Source organism: Ogataea philodendri (assembly GCF_020536065.1).
Source record: "Ogataea philodendri strain CBS6075 chromosome Unknown scaffold21, whole genome shotgun sequence".
In the NCBI taxonomy this organism is placed as follows: domain Eukaryota; kingdom Fungi; phylum Ascomycota; class Pichiomycetes; order Pichiales; family Pichiaceae; genus Ogataea; species Ogataea philodendri.
In genome coordinates this window covers 1-13,654 of record NW_025763804.1, presented here as the reverse complement: position 1 = coordinate 13,654, position 13,654 = coordinate 1, and the positions used below count along the sequence as shown (strand labels likewise).

General features: G+C 50.3%; 12 protein-coding genes across 12 annotated transcripts; 5 read left to right on the top strand and 7 right to left on the bottom strand.

Annotated features, from left to right (window-relative positions):
• Positions 1-55: 55 nt before the first annotated feature.
• On the top strand, positions 56-913 carry OGAPHI_000478 (uncharacterized protein; the record flags this gene model as incomplete). The annotated part of the gene is made up of 1 exon (XM_046205915.1): positions 56-913. One exon carries the CDS (start codon positions 56-58, stop codon positions 911-913), a length of 858 nt encoding a protein of 285 aa, XP_046064554.1.
• Positions 914-1,037: 124 nt separating this feature from the next.
• Positions 1,038-3,185, top strand: OGAPHI_000476 (uncharacterized protein; the record flags this gene model as incomplete). The annotated part of the gene is made up of 1 exon (XM_046205892.1): positions 1,038-3,185. One exon carries the CDS (start codon positions 1,038-1,040, stop codon positions 3,183-3,185), a length of 2,148 nt encoding a protein of 715 aa, XP_046064552.1.
• Positions 1,835-2,302, bottom strand: OGAPHI_000477 (uncharacterized protein; the record flags this gene model as incomplete). Its single annotated transcript, XM_046205903.1, has 1 exon — positions 1,835-2,302. The coding sequence occupies one exon, from the start codon at positions 2,300-2,302 to the stop codon at positions 1,835-1,837; it is 468 nt and encodes a 155-aa protein (XP_046064553.1).
• A 55-nt stretch (positions 3,186-3,240) lies between the features above and the next one.
• Positions 3,241-5,721, top strand: OGAPHI_000473 (uncharacterized protein; the record flags this gene model as incomplete). The annotated part of the gene is made up of 1 exon (XM_046205859.1): positions 3,241-5,721. One exon carries the CDS (start codon positions 3,241-3,243, stop codon positions 5,719-5,721), a length of 2,481 nt encoding a protein of 826 aa, XP_046064549.1.
• OGAPHI_000475 (uncharacterized protein) lies at positions 3,741-4,833 on the bottom strand (the record flags this gene model as incomplete). The annotated part of the gene is made up of 2 exons (XM_046205881.1): positions 3,741-4,186; positions 4,575-4,833. 2 exons carry the CDS (start codon positions 4,831-4,833, stop codon positions 3,741-3,743), a joined length of 705 nt encoding a protein of 234 aa, XP_046064551.1.
• Positions 5,281-5,553, bottom strand: OGAPHI_000474 (uncharacterized protein; the record flags this gene model as incomplete). Its single annotated transcript, XM_046205870.1, has 1 exon — positions 5,281-5,553. One exon carries the CDS (start codon positions 5,551-5,553, stop codon positions 5,281-5,283), a length of 273 nt encoding a protein of 90 aa, XP_046064550.1.
• Positions 5,722-5,727: 6 nt separating the features above from the next.
• Positions 5,728-7,512, bottom strand: OGAPHI_000472 (uncharacterized protein; the record flags this gene model as incomplete). The annotated part of the gene is made up of 1 exon (XM_046205848.1): positions 5,728-7,512. One exon carries the CDS (start codon positions 7,510-7,512, stop codon positions 5,728-5,730), a length of 1,785 nt encoding a protein of 594 aa, XP_046064548.1.
• Positions 7,513-7,593: 81 nt separating this feature from the next.
• OGAPHI_000471 (uncharacterized protein) lies at positions 7,594-8,583 on the top strand (the record flags this gene model as incomplete). The annotated part of the gene is made up of 1 exon (XM_046205837.1): positions 7,594-8,583. The coding sequence occupies one exon, from the start codon at positions 7,594-7,596 to the stop codon at positions 8,581-8,583; it is 990 nt and encodes a 329-aa protein (XP_046064547.1).
• Positions 8,584-8,655: 72 nt separating this feature from the next.
• On the top strand, positions 8,656-12,510 carry OGAPHI_000468 (uncharacterized protein; the record flags this gene model as incomplete). The annotated part of the gene is made up of 1 exon (XM_046205804.1): positions 8,656-12,510. One exon carries the CDS (start codon positions 8,656-8,658, stop codon positions 12,508-12,510), a length of 3,855 nt encoding a protein of 1,284 aa, XP_046064544.1.
• Positions 10,149-10,748, bottom strand: OGAPHI_000470 (uncharacterized protein; the record flags this gene model as incomplete). The annotated part of the gene is made up of 1 exon (XM_046205826.1): positions 10,149-10,748. One exon carries the CDS (start codon positions 10,746-10,748, stop codon positions 10,149-10,151), a length of 600 nt encoding a protein of 199 aa, XP_046064546.1.
• On the bottom strand, positions 11,287-12,179 carry OGAPHI_000469 (uncharacterized protein; the record flags this gene model as incomplete). The annotated part of the gene is made up of 2 exons (XM_046205815.1): positions 11,287-11,515; positions 11,950-12,179. The coding sequence occupies 2 exons, from the start codon at positions 12,177-12,179 to the stop codon at positions 11,287-11,289; spliced, it is 459 nt and encodes a 152-aa protein (XP_046064545.1).
• Positions 12,495-13,553, bottom strand: OGAPHI_000467 (uncharacterized protein; the record flags this gene model as incomplete). Its single annotated transcript, XM_046205792.1, has 1 exon — positions 12,495-13,553. The coding sequence occupies one exon, from the start codon at positions 13,551-13,553 to the stop codon at positions 12,495-12,497; it is 1,059 nt and encodes a 352-aa protein (XP_046064543.1).
• Between the last annotated feature and the right edge of the window lie 101 nt (positions 13,554-13,654).

The following is a 13,654-nucleotide window of genomic DNA, read 5'->3' as shown; positions in this document are numbered from 1 at the left end:
CCCCCTAATAGACGATCGTCGCGTCGAAAAAGTTCGCGTTGTTTACTTTCTCACCATGGCTGTTGGTGCGTCGAGATCGGAGCTTCTGGAGTGGATCAACACCACATACCAGCTAAACTACACAAAGATCGAGCAGTGTGGCAATGGGGCCCTTTACTGCCAGGTTTTCGACTCCATTTTCGGAGACTTACCGATGGGAAAGGTCAACTTCAATCCCACCTCCGACTACCAAACCCTCACAAACTACAAGATCCTTCAGAGCGGGTTTTCGAGACACAGGATCTCCCGTGAGGTTCCTGTTGAGAAACTCATGAAATGCAGACTCCAGGACAATTTGGAGTTTCTGCAATGGATGAGTCGATTATGGTCAGAGAACAAACTAGACGACTACGATGCCACGTCCCGCAGAAAAGCGGTGGTGAGTTCTGCCGGGTCCGTCACCACGTCTGCTGGGCGCAGGGTGTTTTCGAACTCGTCTTTGAATGGAACAACTCCTGGTAGCAGAAAGACGTCTCTTACTGGAGTGACACCAAAGGCCAAGGATCCTCTGCATCCAAAGCCCACGTTGAGTTATTCTGGAACACGAGTGTCGTCTGGACTGCAACAGGAGGTGAAGGTTGCCAAGGCAGAGCTCGAGGAGATGAAAATGGTACAACAGAGTCTCGAAACAGAGAGAAACTTCTACTTCAACAAGCTCCGGGACATTGAGATTCTCACGCAGAACATCAACGGTAAGCTGCAAAACTCGGAGCAACTTGAGGTTTCTGTGGACCAGTTGGTGGCAGATATCCAGGAAATTCTATATAGCACCACCGAGGGATTCCAGATCCCAACGGAAGATCCTCCTTTGGAGACCCCATTGGACTCCGGCAAGGAGAACGATGTGAAGATGGTCGACGAGGAGACCTTTTGATACCCTACTTGATTAACTACGCTTGCATTTAATCATCGTATGCCTATCTTGTGAAATGTAGTTACCCGGTACTTCGGGCTCTCAAAAAATATTTGGTGGCGAGCACATATTAACTTATTCGGCCATGTTTGTGAAAGGATCCATGGCAAGACTTCGACCTGGGCTGGCTCGAATGCGGTTGCAGCCGCTGGCAGCTGGTCGGGTGGGTCAAAACAGATGCTTCTCAGTGGCAAGACCGTCGCTTTTCCAATATAGTGGACGTAGGTTCAATGAAGAGCCCGACAAGAACAAGAACAAGAAGGACAAGAAAGACGAGCAAGATCCCAACAGACCGCCTCAAGATCTCTTCAAAAGAACAAAATGGACCGACTGGATATTTCCTGGACTGGTGATTACTCTGCTTCTGAACAGTTACTCGGGCGAGGAGAACAACCAAATGACTTTCCAGGACTTCAAGGTGAATTTCCTTGAGAAAGGTCTAGTGAAGAAGATTAATGTCATCAACGGGACTTTTGTTGAGGCCGAGTTGGTGACACAACATCCGAAATCCATTGCATTTTCCATCGGATCTGTCGAGTTTTTCGAAAGAGAAATCGACCAGGTCCAGGACAGACTAGGTATTCCAAACAACGAGCGCATCCCCGTGTCGTACTTACGTCGTTCCAGCATCTTTTCATACATCATGCCGTTTGTGCCTACATTGATTTTGATTGGAGGCACCTACTACCTTGCCAGACAGTTCCAGAAGAGAGGTCCTAATGGCAAGGGCGGAGGTCCTTTGAACAACATCATGGGATTCGGCAAGTCCAAGGCCAAGCTATTCAACAAGGAGACTGACATCACCGTCAAGTTCAAGGACGTTGCCGGTTGCGATGAAGCTAAGGAAGAAATCATGGAGTTTGTCACTTTCTTAAAAGAACCTCAGAAGTACGAGAAACTCGGTGCCAAAATTCCAAAGGGTGCCATCTTGTCCGGTCCCCCAGGTACAGGTAAAACGCTTTTGGCCAAGGCCACTGCTGGAGAGGCCGGTGTTCCGTTCTTGTCTGTGTCTGGTTCCGAGTTCGTCGAGATGTATGTTGGTGTTGGTGCTTCCAGAGTGAGAGATCTCTTTGCTACAGCTAGAAAAAACGCTCCGTGTATTATTTTCGTGGATGAGATCGATGCAATTGGAAAATCTAGAGAAGCTGGCCCGATGGGATCCAACGACGAGAAGGAAGCCACGTTGAACCAGCTGCTGGTTGAGATGGACGGTTTCGAAGACACAGACCACATTGTTGTTTTGGCAGGTACAAACAGAGCAGATATCCTCGACAAGGCCCTGACCAGACCTGGAAGATTTGATAGACACATCAGTATTGATAGACCGGACATTGAGGGCAGAAAGGCCATTTACAAAGTTCACCTGAGACCGTTGAAGCTTGCCGAGCCGGTGACCGACGAGTTTGCCGGAAGACTGGCTGCTTTGACTCCTGGATTTTCGGGAGCTGACATCTCGAACTGCTGTAACGAAGCCGCACTGATTGCTGCCAGAGAGGATTGTGACGTTGTTGAGCTTGTTCATTTCGAGAAGGCCATTGAAAGAGTGATTGCCGGTTTGGAGAGAAAGAGCCGTGTTTTGTCTCCAGAGGAGAAGAAAACTGTTGCTTACCACGAGGCAGGTCATGCGATCTGTGGCTGGTATTTGCAGCACGCCGATCCGCTTCTGAAGGTTTCGATCATTCCTCGTGGCCAGGGTGCTTTGGGATACGCCCAATATTTACCTGGCGACGAATATTTGATTTCTCAGGAACAGTTTGAGCACCGTATGATTATGGCTTTGGGAGGCCGTGTTTCCGAGGAGATCAACTTCGACGACGTTACTACTGGAGCTGCGGATGATTTCAAGAAGGTCACCCAAATGGCGAACGCCATGATCCTGCGTCTGGGTATGTCCAAGAAGCTAGGAACCATCACGTTTGAGACGTCGAACCAGCAGGCACAAGTGCACAAGCTGTTCAGTGAAGAGACGTTCGAGCTTATAGACAATGAGGTCAAGAGAGTGATCAACGAGGCCCACGGCAAGTGCAAGAAGCTTCTGACCGAGAAGATCGATGAGGTGGAGAAGGTGGCCCAGGAGTTGCTCACCAAGGAAGTTTTGACCAGAGACGATATGATCCGGTTGCTAGGACCGCGTCCGTTTGAGGAGAAGAACGACGCGTTCAAGAAGTATCTTCTGCCGAAGGACTCGTCGCAAGATACTCCTCATCCTGACCAAGGAGCCCAAATGGCATGACATGTAAATATTTAAGGCTAATGCACGAACTTTTATAAACTAAAATTATTTGTTTATGATTGAAGACGCGATGAGTTCACGCGTAACCAGCGGCGGGTCGATGGTTTCGGGCAACTCGACCGACTTCGGGCACATTGAGGCCGACAAGGAGAATATCCAGCCGTTAAAGCAGGGCCGTTCTGCCAGTGGGCTCACTAAAGCACTGTCTCTGAACAAAGAGACCCGCAAAGAGGTTCTTTCCCGCGACAGAGACCAATTGGAGGCTTCGATCGAGGCGGCTGCACTGGATGACCTTGACGACCCACTTGAGCCATATCTAAAGTACCTTGAGTGGATCCACACCCATTTCCCATCAGGAGGGTCCACCGAGTCTGGATTGATCCAGCTTTTGGAGCGGATCACGCACGATTTTAGAGACGACCAGTACTACAAGAACGATATTCGCTATTTCCGTGTCTGGCTGGAGTACGTCAAGTTCAGCGACAACCCACGCGACATTTTTCAGTACCTGTTGAAGAAGAAGATCGGAATGGGGCTTGCTTTGTTTTACGAGAGTTATGCCAATTTTATGGAGCTGGAGGGAGATTTTAAGAAAGCCGAGGAATTGTACCAGATGGGACTCGACTCGCAGGCCCGGCCGATGGGGAGATTGACGCGTTCGTTTGAGAACTTCAAGATCCGCAAACAGCAGTCGGCAGCAGGACCACAGAAACGCCAAGGTCTGGGAGCTCTGAACAATCCGTCTGGTGGGGGGCTGGGAACGACGCGCACGGCCTCCTCGAGACCATCTTCCAAGTCGTTTGCCGTTTTCAATGATGCAGAGGCTGGAAGTTCGTTAGCTTCTGCCGGTATTTGGTCCCATCTCGACACGATAGGTAATTCCAAGAAGGAGAACGTTATACGTCCAACGTCTTGGTCTGGCGAGAAATTGATCCAACAGAAGGTGCCATTGGCCAACAAGACCTCGTTTGAGGTGTTCAACGACAAAGACGCGCGGTTCCCTGTCACCAAGATCATCAAGAACCCGGGCAAGCGCACCGAGAAGTTTGATTTTAATTTCGACCTGCTCTACTCCGACGATGGAGAAAAGAGTTTAATGGAGGTTCTTCTGCTCAGTCGTGGAGTCTACTACTCTGCGAAGAAGCGCAAGGCAGAGGCAAAGCCACTTACTCCCTTCAAAAAGCATACTATCACCTTGGAGAACGACAACGAGACAAAACTGCTCAACTCGCCCACACTGACCTATTTCTCCAAGGAGTCGATGAAAGAGGTGTACCAGATGATTAACCAGCCCCTGACCGAGTCGAAGCCGTTGGTCGACGAGAACCCCCTGGATGAAGGACTCAGCGACTTTGTCACCGAGACAATCGAACACCACAAGCCTGTTACACCGCAGAAACTTGTCACCGAAGATACCGGCATGATGAGCTCGCCGTTCGTGGAGGAGCCCGTCCACAGCACTCTGGCAACTGCAGACGTGCTGATCAACCCTTTCGACACCAAGCTGCAGCGCAATCTGCTCGCCAAAATGCAGCACCAGCTCTCCAACGACACAAAATTCCACTTTTCGGGCTCCAACGCGCACAAGCTCGATACCTTGAAAAGTCTGCTCAAGCCCCGCGGTGCGCCTATCATGGGTAACCGCCATTTGATGATGAATTTCGAGGACGAGACGTTCTGCTTCACCAAACAGCTAGACGATTCCAGAAAGCTAGGCGTGTATCTAAGCGAGAAGTCCGACGGAACACAGGTCGCGGTCAAGGTGAACTCTCCCCCAACGGAATGGGAGTTCTATGTGCTTCTGCAACTACAGAAAAAGTCCAACAGCGACTTTGTGCAACCGCTGGGCTTCTACAAGTTCGAAGACGAATCGTACATGATTCTTCCGTACTATAAACACGGCACAGTCAAGGACCTTGCTGCCCTCGGCTCGTCAACGACACTCAAGATCGACGAATCGGTCTCCATCTACCTGTCCGTCCAGGTTCTGCGTCAAATGTTGAAGATGCATGCATGTGGAATGGTCCATGGCAACCTCAAGCCGGAAAACTGTGTCCTCACTTTCACCCCACAATCGAAGCCGAGCTTCCAGGAGCTAAAACTCATAGACTTCGAACGGTCGATCGATCTGTCCTTGTTCCCAGAAAACGTCCGCTTCTCTGCCCAGTTGGAAGACGACCTGTTCCCTGCGGTGTGTAACTGGGACGCGTGGAGATACGAGCCAGACTACTACGGTGCCGCCAATGTGCTTCACACGATCTTGTTCGGCCACCAGCTCGACCTGGTTTCCATTGGACCAAACACATGGGGTTTCAGAGAAACCGTTCGCAAGTACTGGCAAAAGGAGACCTGGGACGAGATCTTCCATGTGTTGCTCAACTCGCACAAATATGAGAACATAGAGCTGAAATTGAAGAGCCTCACGGGCAAACTCGAGAGCTGGGTCGCACTCAACTGGGGATCCTGTGGATTGGCCAGACAGCTCGCCAAAATTAGCGACTTCTTTGAAGATCAGCGCAAAAGAAATAAAATATAGTCATGTTTAGCGTTTGAACACATTTTTGACGGATTGCACACGTTGCTTTAGTCTATCGCGGATTTTCGAAGATGCAGACTTGGCCTTTCTTTCGGCTTCTTCCTCTGTAACCGTTCTTTTGATTAGTAGGTTGAAGATCGCTCCAAATGCAAGGGACATCACCGTTGATGTCAAGATGATGACGTTGTACGGCATGGAGAAGTCGGGTGTTGGCAAGGTCAGCAGTGCAGTGGTGGTTCTCATTTGGTAGACAACATCGTTGGTATCTTTATCAAGCACAGAGATCACCGCCGGCTCAATCTCGAACCCGTGGTTGGCATCTGGTGGATACTCTGCGTACAGAAGCATCGACTTGTCGAACTGCAATGCCAACTTGACTTTTGTATGTGCTGGGATGGTCACTAACAGCTCGAGATGCGATGGCTTCTTACGGTCAATGGCTGGGTTGTAGATGATTCCGTTCAGCAGTGTATCGAACTCCGGATCGTCAACAGTGTATGTGTTGGTTGAGTTGACGGTGATGGTCAGGGTATGGAGGTATATCCGCACGAACCACGGAGTGGATTCAAAGATGATGATCTTGGAATCCTCGTCGGTTGGGTTAGTCAGATCGATTCTGAACCCTCCTGAATCTTGGGAGTAGCCAGACAGCGACCGAGAAGCATAGATTGGAGGAGCAGGAAGCGGTGCTATTTCCGAGGTGTTGGACGACTTGAAGTGAATGTTGTAGTTCTCTGAATCCGTGATGGTGAAACACGTCTTACCGTTCTCGTCGTGTAGGTCCACATTGGTACTGGAGTTGACGTCTATGTTCCATGCTTTTTTATTGATGTCGGCACACACTTTAGTTGGAGTGTTTGAAATCAGAGCCCCTCCTTGTATCTGCTTTCCAAACAAGTCCAACAACGAGTAGTCCAGTTCAGAAACCTCATCCAGCGGGAAACAGTGGTATGCGTCAAAGAACTTTGATGGATCGCATTTAAGCTTGGAGCCGGGAGTAGGTTTAGGAATAGGCATCTCGTTTCTCTCCAAAGCCAATGGGACGTTGAGGATCAGTTTGATGGACTGGTCCATTTCGTAATGGCAGCCTGTTTCCGAGCAGTGAGTGGTGATATCGATGGACATCGACGACCATTGCGAGTTGAAAACCTTATGGCCGGTTAAAAGCGACGAAATACCGGCCTTTCCCTTTGTCGGGAGCAGTTTCAAGAACGGCGTAAGGTTCTCTGTGCAGACGGGTTCTCTTGGTAGAGCACTGCGTAACAGGTACAAGTCGTTCTCTAGCGAGTTCTGCTGGAGCAACTGAGATTTGGGCTGGAACACCGTCACCGGATACGTTGTGGAATCGGAGTCGATAAAGTTCAACGAGGCGCAAAACAACCCGGAGAGCGAGTTTACGAGCCTGATCCAATCGTGGAATACCGATTCGTCGTCGGTGCCCTCAATCACGGACCATAGTTCGACACCGGTGCCCCCACTCTGACCACCCTTGGCCGGTAGTTCTCCGTACACCTCTGCGTCGTACCATCCCTGGCTGAAGCGCAAGTGTAGTTCTCTGGTGTTGGTTTCCTGCAAAATTGGGCCCAAAAGCTTGGAAAACACCGAGTAGTGCAAAGTCTCACCTTTTGGCTGGTACAGTTGGAACTCTGACGAGTTGAGTTTGAAATTGAACGACGCAAGCAGATTGTTGCTCTTCAGCGGCTTGAACTCAAGCGATTCTTCAAATGGGTAGCTCAGAGTCGCCGAGCATAGCCTCACTAACAGCAAAACCACCAGTACCGCAGAATTCATAACAAGACCCTAGAAGTATTTTTTTCTTGTTTAAAATTTCTGTCAATATAAGTTAGGGAACCGTTTGGGAACAAAACGCGTATGTTTGACACCACGACAATTGGCCGGCCGGGGCTTTTCGGCAAGGTGTATAACAGTATATTTGGCGCGTCGCCCAGTCCGCTGAACACGGAGGTCGTTGCCGGGGACCAGGATTCTATTACTGAGTACAACACATATTTAAACAGTGAGAGTCGATTCCCTGATGAGCCGGCAAATCTGGACGGATACGACACGATTGGGAGTCGACGAAGCTCTGTGATTGCTCCTCCTATGACGCCGTCGCGCGCGGACGACGACTGGCGGATCAACGACACTCTGAACCGGATCAAGATGAGCCGTGCGCGTTGGCAACAGGCTGACCCGGTCCCTGGCGAATTCCCGCGCGAAGCGGAGCCAAAGGTGGCTGGCGGGCTGGCGAACAAGATCGAGAAGAACAACGAGCTGATCTCGCAGCTGATCAGCGAGTTCGATCTCGTCACAGACAACGTGGAGCTGCGACAGCTGCGTTCCGACAACTACGAGCTGGATCAGAAGTACAGGAAGCTGCGCGACGAGTTCAAGCGCGAGCTTGACGCTAACAAGGAGATCTTTGACGGATACTACGATTTGCACAACAAGTATAACGCAATCAAGCAGGAGCTGAGCCAAGTGAAGCACGACGCGAGCGACAAGATGAGCGAATTGGAGCTGGAGAACCAGCGGCTTCGACAGAGTCTGCGCGCGAAACGGGTCGACTCTGACGACCAGAATCTGTACTACAAGAGCCAGTACGAAGAGATGAAAACGGAGCTCCAGGCAAAAATCTACCAGGAGAAACAGTACCAGCAACGGATCCAGGAGCTGGAAAAACAGCTACAATCTCCAGTGCAGTCTCCGCCCTCGTCGCCAACGATGCATAATTACACACGATCGAACATACTTGACCAAGACTCGATCCAGCTTCTTCGCGAGCGGTACGCGGATAAAGTTATTTCTGTACCGCAAGTGGACTCGTGGATTAGCGAACCTCGTATTCGAAAAGCAGCATAGCTCGTATTTTTTTTAGCTTGAAAATTATTGTAATTATTATAGGTCTTCATTAGATCCACTTTTAGTTGCTAAATGAAGAGTTTGGAATTTGTGTCTTCCAGCCTTCCCGAGAGCTCGGAAACTGAGTTGGAGAACTTATCGTTCACGCGAACGCATCCGGTGAGCATCAATGTGGAGAAACTGTGTATTTCTGCGCGCAAACGAGGAAAGTCCCTGTTCGGAAGCAAGAAGGTGGACCCCGAGCTTGCGAACGAGAATGTCAAGCAGATCCTCCACCCGGTGACTTTTTCAATCCCGGAAAACTCATTGGCATGTATCATTGGAGGGTCTGGGTCTGGAAAAACCACTCTACTCAACAGATTAGCCGAGAAGCACTTTATGGGGTCCACTCTTGTTCAATCCGGTACTGTGACATACAACGGGGAACCAACGCTTTCCAAGATTCGGCACGCTTATGTTATTCAGCAGGACATACTAATTCCGACTTTGACTTGTTTCGAGACGCTGATGTTTGCTGCAGAGCTGAAACTGCCCAAATTGACGTCGCGGTCTGCAAGAGCACAGCTTGTTGACGAGATCATCCTCGAGCTGGGTCTCAAGGAGTGCCGCAACACTCTGGTGGGGGACCGCGTCAATAAAGGTTTGAGTGGTGGAGAAAAAAGACGGCTGAGTGTTGGTATCCAGCTGGTTTCCAACCCATCCATTCTGTTTCTGGACGAGCCAACCACGGGTCTGGACAGCTACAACGCCTACTTACTATGTGAATCGCTCAAACGGCTCACCAAAAGACTGAACAAAACAATCATCCTTAGCATCCACCAGCCAAGAGCCGATATTTTCAGATTGTTCGACCAGGTGTTTATTCTAAGTAAAGGAAGAATGTGCTACGGAGACACGTACTCGCGCATGTTTGACCATTTTGCATCGCTCGGCTATCCTATTCCAGAAACCGTTAACCCTGCTGATTTCCTCATAGACCTCACCAGCGTGGACACGAGGTCGCCAAAGCAGGAAGAGGAGTCTCTGCAAAGAGTTACCAAAATAGCACACAATTGGGAACTCCACATGCACTCTCTCACTCTCCCGTCATACGAATCAAAAACCGTCTCTCAATCGGACGACATGTTCCAACAGGTTGGTAAAGCTCCGTTTTTCAGAGAGCTACGCATTCTTGTTCGCAGAAACCTCATCTTGGAGAGAAGAAACCCTCTGGGCTACGCTGCATTATTACTAGAAGCCGTTGTGCTTGGTCTCATGACCGGCTGGCTCTACTTCAAGCCAGGAAGCACCATTGTCGGAATCAGATCCATCGAGGCCTCTCTTTACACAGTCTCGTCCCTACAAGCGTACCTGTTCCTTCTCTACGAAAGCTATCGTCTTTGCTCGCTGGACTTGCGCATATATGACCGCGAGCACTCGGAGAACTGTGTTTCTGTGGCCGGGTTTGTGCTCTCGCGACGGATAGCCAAGTTGTTCACCGAGGACCTGATCATTCCCCTTGTGTACTCGCTGTGCACGTACTTTATGCTTGGCCTCAGGACCGACTCCGCGATCTACTTCTTCCGCTACTTTGCCGCAAGCATCATGTTCCACCTCAACTCGATGGCATTTGCCATGGTTGCGTCGGCGCTGTCACGTGACGTGGCCATCGCGACGCTGATCTGCAACCTCAACTTCACGTTCCAAACAATGACCAACGGTATGTACGTGAACGCCAAGCAGATGCCTGTGTACGTGCGCTGGTGCAAGTACATTGCGTACCAGTGGTATTCGTTTGGGCTGTTGGTGTCAAATGAGTTTACCGGGTTCAAGGGAGACTGTTTCAAGCAGTACGCTGGCAACCCGGACGTGGACTCTATCTGCGAGGCGTTTTCGGGGAAGTACATCACGCGGACTCTTGGGTTTTGGGAGAATTGGATAGCTCTGCCGTTTGGAGTGCTGATTGCATTTTTTCTTGGGACGTTTGTGGTTGCAGGTTTGATTCTCAAGTTGAAGCCGGTGGATATCAGCATGGCCCGTGAGGTCAAGTCGGGAGACTCGTCTGAGAAGCTGAGCCATTCGGAACCTGTTATTGTGGAGTCCAATACCGACCCGTTGGATATTACTCTCACCGATATCAACCTGGCTGTCACCAATAAGATGGCCAGAGAAACGAATAAGACCATTTTGAACGGTGTGAGCTGCCGGTTCAAGTCGGGCAAGCTCAACATCATCATGGGCCCGTCCGGATGCGGCAAGACTTCCCTGCTGAACCTGATCAGCGGCCGACTCAAGTCGAACCTGTTCACCAAGTACGCCTACTCGGGCTCGATCTATCTGAACGACTGTCTCACCGACTTTGACACCATCAAGCCCATTTGCTCGTACGTGGTCCAGGAAGACTCGCACCTGCTGCCGTCGATCACTGTTCGCGAGACACTGCTGTTTTCTGCGCGGATGCGGTTGTCCAAGTCGAACTTCTCGCGCTCGCAGATTAACGGACTGGTGGACCAGCTAATCCTACGCGTGGGGCTACGTGACTGTGCCAATACGCTGGTTGGTAACGACCTGATCAAGGGTATTTCCGGCGGAGAGAAACGGCGACTTTCTATTGCCATTCAGCTGCTCTCGTCGCCGAAAATGCTGGTCCTGGACGAACCAACGTCTGGCCTCGACGCTTTCACGGCCTCCTCGATCCTGGAGTGCCTGGAACAGCTGGCCAACTCAGGGACCACCGTCGTGATGACGATCCACCAGCCACGGTCGCTGGACGGGTTCGGCTCGATCCTTCTGCTCGCAAAAGGCGGCTGGGTCACGTTCAACGGGACGCAGCAGGAGCTGCTCCAACATTTCACCAATATCGGCTACCCTGTGCCTAAATTCACCAACGCAGCAGACCATATCATTGACACCATCTCCTACAGCACGACCAACGAGAAGATCGAGCACGAGACTCGCAAAAGGGTCGACTACATCGTCCAATCCTGGTCATCTCCAGACTACAGCATCGTCACCAGAAGAACGCTCAGCTCCAAAGCAGACCTGCAGTCAGAGTTCCATGCATTCGTGAAACAGCCCGTCAACTTCATGGTGGGTCTGTACGTGAACACGGCGCGGCAGATGCTCACTCTCGTCAGAGATAAAAACGTGCTTATTGCTAGATGTACACAGGTTATAGGTATGGGGCTGATTCTGAGTCTGTTTTTTGCAAGACTCAAACACAACAACACCAGTGTGCAGAACAGGCTTGGGCTCATCCAGCAGATCGTGTCACTGTACTTCACCGGTATGCTCAACAATATGGCTGCGTACCCAAGGGAAAGAGACTTCTTCTATGAAGAATACAGCGACGACGCTACCAACCTGTACGCGTTCTTTGCGAGCTACACGCTGATCGAGATCCCGTTCGAGATCCTCAATGCGCTCGTTTTTTCTGTGCTGCTCATGTTTGTGGTTGGGTTCCAGTACGACGTTGGTTTGTTCTTTGCCATGGTGTACACTTCGGGCCTAGTGGTGAACGCGGGCGAGTCTGTTGGGCTCTCTTTCAACACGGTGTTTGACCATCCCGGGTTCGCGCTCAACGTCATCTCCATCATCTGCTCGGTCGGTGTTGCCATGGCCGGTCTGCTCGCTATGACTCTCGACGATTTTTTGTCTGCGCTCAATTACCTCTCGCCAGCACACTACTGTGTGATGACCGTCAGCAACCTCGTCTTCACCGACAAGCTCAAGCTGTACTGCACAAAGGATGAGCTCGTCAACAACGGCCAGTGTCTGTTCAACACCGGCAAAGACGTCATGGACAGCTACAACCTCAAGGTGCACTTGAAACTGTACCTGGTGCTGATCGCCGTGGTAACCGTGTGCCACCGCCTGATCCCGCTCGCCCTACTGCGGATCAAGCTCGTGAAAACCTCGCTAATTAGACTTGTTCATAGCTCGTCATAACTCTTTCTCATCGCCTTGGGGTTGCCAAACACAACATGCCGTAGCTCTTTAAACCGCTCCAGCTGCGGGGCCTTCTGCTCACGCAGCGTCTCTATCTGCGTGTTGAGCCAATCCAGAAACTCTGGCGTGGCCTTAAATAAGGACTTGTCCACCAGTTTCACCTTTTCCAGCTGTCCAAGTAGATCCAGAACGTCTGCAGTCAGCTGGCTCTGCTCGCACAAAGTCGCCTGCGCGAGCACAGCAAACTGCCGGTCCAGCACCTCGTCCTCCTCCTGGCCAAGGACGTCGGTGATTATATGCAAAATGCGTTCCTTCGTAGAATCGTCGCCAACATGTCCATACAGTATCAGCAGTTTCAAACGGATCACGTCAAAATGGTCTGTGAAGATATTGTTCGTCACCAACGAGCCCAAAATACCCAATCTTCGACGAACAAGCACCTCATTGACATTGGACCCAAGTAGTCGTAGAATGAAATCTTTCGGCTCTAAAAAGTATCTCACAAACGTCTCCTGCGCTTGAGGATTGTTTCGCAGAGACGACGACAAGATACTCGTGCTCAGTTCAGAGACTTGCGACAAAACCTCGGAAGAAATCACCCCAACAGACCTCTGGTCGTACAGTCCTGACAAGATTAAAATATCCTGCAAATAACCCATGATATCTGCACCGTACTCCAGATCAGAGCTCATCTCCGAAAGAAACTCAAGCTTGTCAACCAGAACATTAGATTCTCCGGCACCATTTTCCACAAACCCGGCAATGTATCTCAACGACTCGCTTACTGTATCCTCAGCGGCGTCAGCCATCACCACTATACTGTTTTCCTGAGAAAAACTGTCGTCTGACGAGAGCTTTGCCTCTCGTTCCAAAGTGTCTATATTAAGACGAATATCAAGGCCTGCGGGGATAACTTGGCCCTCTTTCACCGGTTTCCAGTCTAATGACGGCACAAAAAGCTCCGGATAGCAGTTCAATGGATTGGAATCGACACAGATCAGCCGACAAGCCACAACACCAATAAATGCCAATATGGCTAACATTTAAAAATAATATTTTGTTTCGTAACTAAAATCATATATAAAAAACCAGAGTTGGTCATGTTATGCGGTGTAATGTCAAGTTTTGCCCTACAAATAACACT